Below are 12,120 nucleotides of genomic sequence, written 5' to 3'. Positions count from 1 at the left end.
ATCTTCTGGCTTTGTTGGTTTTCCTCTGCCCCTTACCTTCTCATTAGAAAGCATTCTGACACCTTGTAGAGAACCACATGATGGTGGTTTTCAGCAGTCCCACCTGCAGCACGGCCACCACTGCCTGGACCAGCTTCTGCTGTCTGAAGCCCAGGAATTCCCACCCTTTACTAAAGATGTCGTGACTTACGCGAAGGCAAAATGTAGCTTTGAGACTAATGAGAAGCGAAAGCTGAGGGCTGCCACTAAAAATATGGTTTTTTTCCAATTCTGATTAAGTTACTAAGGATGGTTTTGAGAGAGTGTGCGGCCCCCATGCAGCTACCCCAGCACCATGTGGTGTTGGGCTTTGCCCTGGTGGGCAGGATGGTTGTTGTTGGTGTGTGCCCTACAAAACAGCTCTGCTTTCATGGCCCAAAGCAACTGCCAAGGGCGAGCATCCCTCATCACGAGCATCCCCCATCACGGTCACTAATGGCTGGCTCTGCTCGGCAGGAGGTGGGCAGCCTGGCATTTAGGTGTTGAGGGCGGGCAGGGCGCTCTCCCAAAATCGTTCCTTTTCTCCTGGGTAAATGGCAGGGAGCCGTCGTGCCAGTCGCTTGGTGGGGAGCCGTGCCAGTCGCCGAGCGTTTTTATTCCCCCTTGATTTTTTAATAATCAGATACAGTATTTACCTGCGAGATCAATGCTACTCGTGTAGCACACCGGTGACATACAGAAGGACCTTTTCTAAGCGGCGCTGTGGGAATTGAGGCCTCTGCAGCAGGGCTGGAAGCCACTTCTTACCTAGCAACTGTTTCTAAGTAGGACAGCCGTTGACTGCCCTCATGGCGGAGTGGATGAATCCTGCAGCACCCTCAGGAAGGGAACCTGGTGCCAGGCACCAGCCGGCCTTCGGAGGACAATGGGAGGAAGCCGAGGAACAAGCGGCGGGGAGTGGGAAAGGTTTTAAAGCCACAGGTCCTTGACGGGAAAGCTGTGTCAGGAAGCGCAGGGGGACTTTTTCTGAGCTGTTAAAAGAGGAGAAATGCAAATAAAGGGGGGAAAAAAATTCTAGGATTGTCAGAAAGGGAGCTGGGAAATCCTACAGCTTGCCAAAGGTTTCGCGTATGCCCCTGGGACTGGAAACGTGGAGCAGGAGAAATGTGGGGGTATAAACTCCTCCCCCCCCTTCTCAGGCTGGTTACGAGAAATTCCACATCAACCAGAGTGCCAAAAATGTGTGTGCTCGCAGTTCTTGCCTGTGGTGGACGGGATGATGTGTGATCAGTGCGAAATTCCTCATGCACCGTTTTGCAAGTGTACTCGGTCGTGGTCGGGTCTCTGCTAAGAGATGCTAAGAGATGATGTTTTGAGTCCTACTCATCATGTCCTACTGCTCTACATTCCTGTTTGGTGCTAATTGTATGTGGGAAATCTATGCTTTTAATGCCTGGTTAAGCTTTGTACATTCTGAAACCTTTCAGGTAAGAGAAGACTTCAGCAGCCGTAGGTGCTGAGAGGCATCCAGTTTCCCAAGCTCAGCAAAACAAAAAGTATCTTTCAGTTCATAGATCACGTTGGGCTCGCTCTTTGGTGAGGACTGTGGTGAATTTCACTTTTCCTTTGATTTCTCCCACAGATGAAGGACTGAACCATGAATGCAAACTCTGCAATCAGACATTCGACTCTCCTGCCAAACTTCAGTGCCACCTGATAGAGCACAGCTTTGAAGGCATGGGGGGCACCTTCAAGTGTCCGGTGTGCTTTACAGGTAGGAGGCCGTCACTGCTTGTCCCAGTCATGCCCTTAGCTTACGCTTGCAGAACTCCACTTAAAACTGTGTCATGTGCTGGCTTGAGTTCAGTTTTAGGAGGGAACATTACATTTGTGCTCATTAGTAGTATTGATTAGAAATCGTTTAGAAAGCTGAGCTCCTTGGAAGGTCAGGCATCCATCTGTAAGAACTACATTTCAAGCTTTTCTGTTGGAAGTTTGAGTTTCTTATAATTACAGACGTGATAGTCTGTTACCTTCCACGCTATCACATTCATCACCTTCACATTCCAAACTTGCCGAGGTTAAAACTGCCCATAAATTTGTGCTATAAAGCTACAGATGTTTAATCTAAAACGATATAACTTGGCCCCACGGGCAAGGGCTGCTAGGCATAGCCTGTGCAGCAGCATTCTCCTCTGATAGGGTAAGAAAGCCTGCTTGCATGTGTTTGTTGGCGTGTGGTGAAAAGAAACACCCTTGTAATGTGCTTCAGAAAGCAAACCATGCTGTCTTGCCACAAGTTAAGTTCTGCTCTCCCCTGACACAGGTCCAAGTGTGGAATAAACCTCCCCAAGTCAGTGGTGTTATTCAGTAGTAAAACCCAAGTGAGAAAATAACTTGACCCAGTAGGGCTAAGCACTGCAGTGTTTGGGCCATAATGAGGAACAGAAAAATGCTGTTGTTGGAAATGAAAACACATTAAAAGGATGCCTACAGAGTTGTTGTGAGTTTTTTTAAGGACTTCTTAATAGAACATTTCATAAAATGATAACCTAAAACATAAGCGTTAATATGTAGCTTACATGCCCAATTTTGCTTTACAAGATGAAAATCAAAGATAATCACAAACATGACAAAACACACTTTGGGTATTCTCGCATCAATGGCATGCTAATTCTGGAAGCCATTCAAGGTTTCTGTTCTCCATTAATGGGAGTGAAGGATTTTCATTGATAGGCAAATAGACCCTTTAATACCTTCATTTTACTTCTCTTTGTTTGGCAGCTCCCCTCCCAATAAAACCTAAGTGCGCGCTACAGAGGAAAATTAAAGTTGAATTTTTCATCTCTCGGATACAGTGGCTGGTGATGATTATTACCTCACTGTGTTCAGGTTTCACACATTTCTGTGGGTTATAAAATTAAAAAAATACATAGTTCATCTTCACTGCACAGCTTGTCATAGTAACGTCAAGCTATGGATAGTACTCCCATAAATAGTTTGCTTGTTAGATGTCTGTGTTCAATAATTCTTCCTGTTAGGCATGTTGAGTTTTGGGGTTTTTTAGTTTTATTACTGATTGTGCTAGGTTTTTTTCCCTTGTCTTTTTGTACAAATTAAATTATGACGTGATCTTTTTTTTAGTGTAATGCCATGGGTCTTCAATTTCCAAGTTTGGGGGAGTTGTAAACACAATATAAAAACTTGCATATGTAAGGAGTACCCACTGACGGTTCTCCTTGTGAGCAAGATCCCTGATAAAATTAATCCTTTAATGTTTGAGCCAGTAGCCTTGTAAAATGTCTTAAAGAGTATGGAGATAAGTCGATTCCAATCTGTGTGAAACAGTTTTTTCCTTTTTGCTGATGGGGTAAATAGACACCAAGCATTAATCATAAACAATGGTGGTTTATTAGCAATATGCCATTAAATTATTTCAGCATGTCTTGCTAGAATATTAACAAGAAGTAAAAATCACCAATATAAGTTTTATGTGGAAAATGGAATCTGATCTTTTTTTTTCAGGGTAATGAGAAATGTGATTAAAATGTATGACTCAGAAGAACAATATTCTGATGTTTTTTGTTGCCTTGCAATTAGAATAATTTTAATGATTAGGAGTGGAGTCAAAGTCAAATGCCAGCATCTTTAATAAATCCTTTCCCTGCCTATACAGATTAATATTGTAGATGCAAACTTTTTTAGGTCACAGTGCACCAGGCATCCATCAGAAGTCAGTGCTGCCAACCCAAACACTGCCTCTGGCATATACAATTTAATTATTAATAGTATGTCTCCTAGGTAAACTGTTACACAGTCTTAGGGCCTTGTTTTGTAGTCATTAAAATTGAACATGTTTATATTATTGAAACCCTTGCATTCACTGTGTAGGCAGAGTTGATCTTAAAGTATCCAAAGAGAATTTACCTGCAGTTCTGTTTCACATTTATAGACATTGCCCCAGTGTAGCTGTGGGATATAATTTTTAGCATTAACACATTTAAATACAGAGCTGTTTGTTAGCTTTAACTTTAGGCATACCGAATAAACAGGACTTTGGCATCTGTGCTTTTCAAACCTGTTGGTTGCTAGGAAATAAGTTTTGTGTGTGTTCAATCAGAGCATGGTAAGCATGAAGAAATAATTCTGAAGAGAAAATGGCATTTTTAAATTCTTCAAGTTTGAACTCTTCATTGGTTGTCCTGTTAAGGTCTTTTTTTTTTTAGTTTGTTTTCATTTTTTTTTTTTAAACCAGGCATCTGTTTCAATTCATTCATTTTAGAAGAAGGATCAGAATTTGTAGATAAATAGTGCTCGTTGGTACCCATTAGACCAAAAGTCTAATGCGAAATCAGAGTGCGCCAGCCTAATTTTACCTCTTAGAATTGCTGAGCATTAATGGGAATTTGTTTATAAAAAAACTCCTCACTTGTAATATGAAACAATGAAAATCTTGTTGTTTGTCTAATATTCCAGTGTTTGTCCAAGCAAACAAGTTGCAGCAGCATATTTTCTCAGCCCACGGACAAGAGGACAAGATCTATGACTGCACACAGTGTCCACAGAAGTTCTTCTTCCAAACAGAGCTGCAGGTACCACACTTGTATGACCTGGGGATTATGATGTGTTTGATAGCTGAGTTCAAAGCTTTACTTGCCATGACCTCCTCTGATACTTGCTCATCATCAGGATGTGAATGAGGGAAGGACAAGAGAAATTGCAGGTGATTCCACCCATATTACTTCAAAAAGGCGATGGCAGAAAGCCACCTGGTACAGACCTGAATTTCAGGAGCCACCTCTGGGTTCTTGCTCTGTAGGTTGCTGTAGATCAAGATATTCTTGAGGACAGAGAAACGGGCATTCTCTTTTTCTGTTTGATATCCATAAAACATTTACTCAAGCAGTGAAGTGGAAAATAAGTGTGTTCTTTTGTCTCTAAATGTGAAAAGCTAAGCACTGAAGTAGGAGTGCAAGGACGGGGGGAGGGCAGAAGTAGACAGAATTTATCTTTGTTTACCTGCTGGCCATTGCCCATAAATACTAACTTGGTGGGGAAAAAAAAAATAGTATGGTCAAATGAATGGTACAACGTCTTCTTGTGTGATGTTGTGAGACTTGTAATGATACTGTTTAGTAATGGTAAAGAAAAGGACAGAGAGGAAGAAATAGATGTTGAATAAGATCTGAAAACAATTTTGGATGAAGGGAATATTTACTATATATTAACATTCTGCACTGCCTGTCTTGCGGTGAGAAGTGGTGGTGTCTTAATGTGGTATTACACTTTGAGACAGCAGAAGAAGATTGTTTCTAAATTATTTTAGTTTATGTTGAAGTATTGAGATAGGTTGACAAAGGAAAAAAAGTCAGAGTCCCTAATGGTCTATAGGGATGGAACAAGGGCAAGTATTTGTACAGTAAGGCCTTTCCTACACTTCCAACCATGTGATTTTTGTTCGGAATGAAGAGATTTTTCAGCACTTAAGAGTTTTTCAGTAGTTTTTTATAGCATATCTAAGTCCTTTTACTGAGGTGTCCACACCTCAGTGGACCTCAGTAATTTTGCTTTGGACCAGAGCTGGATTTCTTCTCATCAGCAGAGCCAAAAGGCTAGTGAGGCATGTGCCCATTAGTGCCCACGTATGCCCATTTAGTATTTCACTTACTGAAAGCTTTACATGATGAAAACCTGATATTAATGTTTGGCATGATGATACGAAATATTTCTTTGGAGAAAAAAGAAATCAGAGCATTTGAACCATGTACTAATTCATTGTGTGGGAGGAATTGGAATTTATATTGATTCTACTGCATTTTCTCTTTCCTGATTTCTTTCTGCATGAAAACAATAGGGAATAAAGCCTTTCTGATAGCTTTCCCTACCTCTTTCTCGGTGAACCTCTTGGTCATGGGAAGTCCTGTAGTACTTGCAGTAGTGTACCTATAGCATTCCAAGGTGCCTGTGCTGTATCTCCCTCCTGTTTTTAATGGATCCAAATCTGTTTCATTTACTGTCCATACCAGGTATTGCATGCAATCTCTGACTCAAAGTAGAAGAGAAGGACAAGGAAAAGAAAATAAAAAGTTGGAGATTTAGGGAAAAAGACACTCATACATAGTGATGGACAGAAAGAGACAAGATTGGGTTTTGAAGTCAGAAAATGGTCTGGATCGTGTAGAAGGTTATTGGACTTGTGGGAAAAATAAAAGAGATACTGAGTGGAATGAGGAAATGTCAGAAACTAATTTTGTTGCATGTGTTTCTTTTACAGCATGATTTTTGTGGAATCATTTTCTTTGATTTTTTTTGCCAAAATACTTGTTGGGGTTTTTTTTTGCAGAATGTTTCCAATAAGGTGAAACTGCTTTTTAGGAAAAATTGTTTAAATATTTTCACAAATTCCGTTGTTCATCACTGATTAATCAAAATAATGAAGTAGGGAGAAGTAGAGACATGAAGAGAGAAAGAGAAAAGAAAAATTGTTAGGGAAGAAAGGCCAAAAGGAGAAAAAAACCTAAACTCAGGAAGAGAGAAGGAGCAGGGCAAAATGCAATCATGAAAAGAAAGAAGTGGGAACAAAAGGACGGAAATTAGTTTTAACAGCAGAATTCAAATCGGATTTTTAAAAGGCAGAATAGGTAACTGGATTCTGAAGATGCAAGGTATATAGAGATCTGGGTGTAGTTGTGACATGTATAGTCACCTCCTTATTACTCTGTCTCCCATAAAACACTATTGTTTCAAAATACATGGAGTCCCAAGCAGCTGCTTTCAGCAACCTTCAGCCCAAGACTGAGGGCAAGATTTTGCTATCTCCATCTAAGCCTAGTTCATTAAAACCTGAACATAACTGAGGCACCTGGTTTTCCAGTGAAGGGCACAAAAGGATGTCGCTACAGAGAGATAAAGTATGCTCAATCAGTGAGCTGGTTGTTCCATGCTGAAGTCTCTTAACAGACCACATGCCAATACCCTTAGAGACAGCCTCTGTCTGGCTTATCTACACTTGCAAAAAGGAAAAGGTATTCATTTTATTATTCACTTAATTCATTATGTTTATTATTTTAATTAACCTGGTAGCCCCACCCCAGTGGAGAATGCATTATGTTTAAAAGAATGCAGTACCATCATGCCATTTGCATTTATTTGTTGGGATCGCTGGATTGCTGCTCTTACCTCCAGTTATCTACCCAGGCTGGTGAAAGGGCAGCAAAGCACTTAGGCAGAGCAGTAAGTACAGACCTTTGGAGTCTGCTTTTGCTGAAAATACATTGAGCTCAATACCGTTCTCATTTAAAACCTATTCTAGGAGGCATTGCTTTGTTCAGGCTATCTACCAGCTGAAGCAGTGGCATCTTTGGCAACTAGCCTCCAGGTTACGTTTCTCTATCCTTTCAAATTACGGTGGTTTGTGTTGGGGCTTGCAGCCTAACAGTCTATTTATTCCCTCTATCAGGAATGGTTCCTTGGTTTTAATTTAAACATGCATCTAAAGTGCATCTACCATGCATGAGAGATGCTAATCATCTCAGATTAGAAGACACAGACAGCACTCCATGGCTGTAGGGCAGAGTAAGAACATCAACAAGGTAGAGCAGAGCAGAACGCAGTAGCATAGAAGCCTTAGCCACGTGTATGGTGCAGTTGATAATTAAAGGGAATGAATTCAGGGATACGGAAAATAAATGCATTATAACGATGCTTAACTTGGTGTTTGGCCCAGTGTGATTCTTAGCTTAGCATTTTCTGACTCCTGTTGCAGGAAGTCAACCCATAGGAACATAAGAATCTCCACATACTATATTCACCTTACTTTGGGGAAGTTACCATCCCCTCATTACCAACCTTCTCAATACAAAAAACAAGTAGGACCCTCTTTAGAGGTTTCCATGACTTCACTCCAGACCCCGGTTAGGAATGCAAGACAATCCCTTAGGACCACATTCTGGTGAGAACAGAGTAAATGACCAGTCCTGAAAATCAAACTTGCAGTGCATTACTCAATATTTAAGTTGAAATAATGAGATTTTACAGGAATTTGCTCTTTGTTTTAAGATCATATCCATAGCTTGCCCTTCTCACACCTTTGGCCGTTCTTTTAAGTGGCTATGTGCTCCATAGCTATTGAATAGAAAGGAAGCAAATGGAATCCTTCTGTAGCAGTTACCAGTGTACATTTTAAGAGGGTTTCGAGTTGTGAATTTTCATACTTAGGTGTTGAAAAGTCCATGTCACGTATTTGCACTTCTGAAATGGAGCTGAAAAAGTATGTTCCTAAAAATGTTTATTCTTTAGAATGGAAAGCTTTGAATAAGACATGCTTAATACAATAAGGGCTTTTCAGAACTAGGCTTGTAACAGTCTTTAAAATCAGAAATATATCCCATCTAGGTATCAGGTAAGGAAGCTTAGTAGGTGTATTTATAGGGTGCCTGAGTCTCCCAAAAGTTGAAACTCTTCTAACTGAACATCTGAATATGACCATTCGGTTCTCTGTACAGGGTGGTCTTCTCCATCCATTGTCCATAATATTGAACTTTTAATTAATGAGGAAGTAAAGAAACTTATTGCTAATTTAATTTAATATTGAAATTTCATTAAATTATGATAAAGTAATTTGTGCCTATTAAAACTGCCCTTTCTTGTCCTCATGTTATTTCCAGTGCCTGTTTCTTTTGCCTTAGACTTTGGACTTAGCCCTCAGTGTTTGAAAGGGTGTTTGTGCTTCCCTTGTCCCTGATGAGGCGTAGCCATTCCTTTCCTATTTCTAGTCCTAGTGTTACTTCCATAGTCAACACAACATATCATGCTGGTTGTGGGGAGGAATGAGACATTCTTGTGGGCTGTTACCCACAGTGAATGGATTCCTTTCAGATTTTGTTTTAGATGTTGCTGGGTCAGAGAGGTATCAATGTCCAATAGAATTGCTGAGTAATTGTACAGGTTTTATCAGTGTTTTATCAGTGACGATAGTTAGTTCTGAATATAATACTAGCCAAGATTACATGACCTCTCAGGACCATTTTGCCCAGTACAAAAATTATATCTCTTTTTGGTCAATTACAGCATTTACTTAACATTTTGTGACTAATAATTAGTCGCCTCTGGGGCAGTTAAGTGTCCTCACTTTACAGACATAAAAACTAGGGCAAGAAATAATTGGATCAGCGGTTGCTTCCCATCCTGTTCAAAAGGGACCTGGCCTCAGTGATTCACACCCTTGCTGCTTCCCGTCTGGACTCCATCAGTGTAGAATACTTGGGCATGAAGCCATCAGCCTGTGGGACATTCCAGCTGATAGAAAGAGCTGCAGTACTGTTCCTCAGCAGCAAAGGAGACCAGAGGCATATTCAACCTGCTCTCTTGCTGTCTGCGCTGCCTTCCTACATGTTTGTCCAGTTTTACTCTAAGACTCAATCCTTAATATTCTTGGTGGACTGGGTCCAGCCCATCTCAGGTGTCACCGGAGAAGTTCTTCCCATTTGGTAACAACACGGTAGTTGACAGCCCTACTTTGTGAATGGTTTTATCAAAGAGCTGAAGTTTGTTTGCACAGGAGCTAGAACTTTTTCACAGGCTGGCCGAGGAGCATGGAACAGACTTCCACAGCAGTTAAACATTACCGTGCATGTCCTCAACTTCTGCTTTTAAGAGTAGGGTGCAGCTAGAACTGCCAAAGGCATCTTATATTGTCTCATATAAACATGGACCTGCGTGTAGATTTCTAAACCTTCCCCAAAACCCCAACCCACAACAACAGTGCTCTTCCAAAATGAAATACACAGTTCCTTCCCCAGGGAGAGGATGAAAGAAAGAATGAAGCACTCATAGCAGATGTTACTCATGTCGCTTAAAACAACAGGAGAACACTCTCAGCTCCCAGTGCAAGCAGCTGGAGCAGAGCGGGACAGAGGCAGCATAGAATAGCGTCCAGAAGTTTTGTGTAGCTTTATATGTGTCCCTCTTTGGACGTCCAGTTTTAACATTTTAATGTTCCAAGCTTAGCACTGTTGAAAATAATCTTCCACTTTCTTTCTCATTTCATTAAGGGTTAAACTTTCCAAAGATCTCTGCATTGTAAAATGCTCCCAAAGACCTCAGCTTTTTCAAATGGCCTTTAATGGCCTCAACATTTTGAAATGGCCCTTGACATGAGCCGGAGCAGAACTAAGCAAGCTCTAGGCTATTTCAAGAACTAAAAGATTTGACTGAGAGCGTTAGTGGAGACAGTAGCAGATCTGGGATTCAAACACTATATTCTCTCATTTGGGGGTCCACTAGAGAAAACTGCTAATTAACCTGGGCTGGGGTTGTCTCCTTGTGGCAGCAGCCTTCGGGGACCAGCTGGGAGAGAGATTGGTGTGGGAATAACATCAGCCATAGCAGCAGTGGCCCCGTTACTTCCACATAGGATTGTTTTGCCAAGGCCCCCCCAGTAGTTGAGCCTGTGTATCATGTAGGTCCCAACGGCGAGCCTTCCATGACAGCAGGGGAGACCATGAATAATTTATACTCTTTACACAAAAACAGGGACAAAACTTTCAAACCTGCAGGTGAAGTTAGATTTTCAAGGATGTTTTCTTCACAAAGAAAAGGCCTCAAAACATTTTTTTAAGTGAAATCAGAGATTAGTTCTGGCATTTCTAGGTCCCCAAACTCTTGGGGTGAGGAGTGGAACATAGATGCTGGCTTTCTAGGCCCCAAAGGCCAGGAGCCAGCAGGGAATAACTTTGTCAGCTCTTCTTAAAAAGAAGCCTACCTGAAATCCAATTAACAATCAAAGCTTTAGGCCAACATTTTCCAACTCAATGGCCTATTTCTGAGAGGGTGCTGAGCACCTCCAGCTGCAGTTAAGGCCAGTGCAAGATGCTGGTGCTGAGTACATCAGAAAATCAGGTCATAAATGCCTGAAGATAGGAGCCTTGATAAAAGCATAGGTGCTGAGCAGCCATAGCCTCGTTTAAGGTTTCAGCAAAACACTTTTGATGCTTAAATACAGGCACCACGTTCAGTAATGTTGGCCTTAGTCCTTAGCAGGCAATCAGGTTGCTTTTGTCAGAGCAAATGCCTGGGAGTCAGGAGAGCTGGATTCAGTTGTGAGGTCTGGTACTAACTTGCTCCGCTTAAACATGCATCTTCTCCATCTCGTGAGTGAGGTTGATGATAATAGTATGTGTGCCAGAGATACTACATTGTAATTAATGCTTACGTTTTAGGCGACTAGATAGAGCTCGTGCATTGCAAGTACTATTAGTTTGAGTGCTTTTTTTTCCTGAATCCTTACTGCGCTTTCTGTTCCAGATCTATGTATGGATATCAGTGTGCACCACTGTGTGCACTGACTATTTCTTCCATGTGTTCCAAGTTTTAAAAAATGCAAGCTTATGTTCCTGAGATATGAGACTTCTTTCCCTAGAAGGGAGAATTATTTTATTTGCAAATTTTCTCAAAAAGGCAATCAGGAGAAGCATGGTGGAGGCAGTCATGTATTAGCTCTTTAAGGACGTACCTTCAAAGTGGTTCCACTACAAGTCTTTTGCTTCAATGTCAAACAAAGTTTAAATACCAAAAAAATTACTTTGAATTCCCTTCCAGTGCCCCTTCCCTCCTGGGGATTAAGGGGTGTTATGGCCATATTAGATTTTCATGCAGTAATTCTTTTCTAAATAAGAAATTTCCAGGTTTGGATCTTGTGAGTTCACCATCCTTTGATTGGCCTATTCAAATGTAAACACTCCCTGTGGGTACTTCATTTGTTCATGAATATTTATAGCACATTGCAAAGCCCACCAAGCCCGAAGTGTCAGAGTTTCAGGGACCATTTTCATTTCACTAAATAGCTCTTGACAAAGATGGGTTTAGTATTAATGGTTCTTACTTGTCTCCACGTACTCCATATACTTGTAACTCTACATGCAACAGTCAGCCTATGAAACTGTACCCACTTTTTCCTCTAAATAAGCAGGAAACAGTGTGTTCATAAAATCCCTTATATATTTCCTGATAGAACATTCCTTAAGTTTCTGGAGCAATTGTATCACAATTATGGTGTTGTTTTTTCAGATACTTGAGTGATATTATTGATGAAATTAAGAATTAATTGACAAGGATAGTGTAGCAGTTAATGTGATGAATGAT

At 40.9% G+C, this 12,120-nt stretch overlaps 1 protein-coding gene across 8 annotated transcripts in view; it reads left to right on the top strand.

Annotated features, from left to right (window-relative positions):
- ZNF521 (zinc finger protein 521) overlaps positions 1-12,120 on the top strand; it is a 233,774-nt gene that overhangs the window by 201,012 nt on the left and 20,642 nt on the right. For all 8 annotated transcript variants that reach the window (XM_014936979.1, XM_014936981.1, XM_014936980.1 and 5 more), the window contains 2 exons: positions 1,622-1,753; positions 4,456-4,571. In XM_014936979.1, coding sequence (XP_014792465.1) covers positions 1,622-1,753; positions 4,456-4,571 — 248 coding nt within the window. The remainder of the gene's footprint in view (positions 1-1,621; positions 1,754-4,455; positions 4,572-12,120) is intronic.

This window comes from Calidris pugnax, unplaced genomic scaffold (genome assembly GCF_001431845.1).
Source record: "Calidris pugnax isolate Ruff unplaced genomic scaffold, ASM143184v1 scaffold51, whole genome shotgun sequence".
Taxonomy (NCBI): Eukaryota; Metazoa; Chordata; class Aves; order Charadriiformes; family Scolopacidae; genus Calidris; species Calidris pugnax.
Note: the sequence above shows the minus strand (reverse complement) of the source record. Positions and strands in the feature narration are given on the sequence as shown.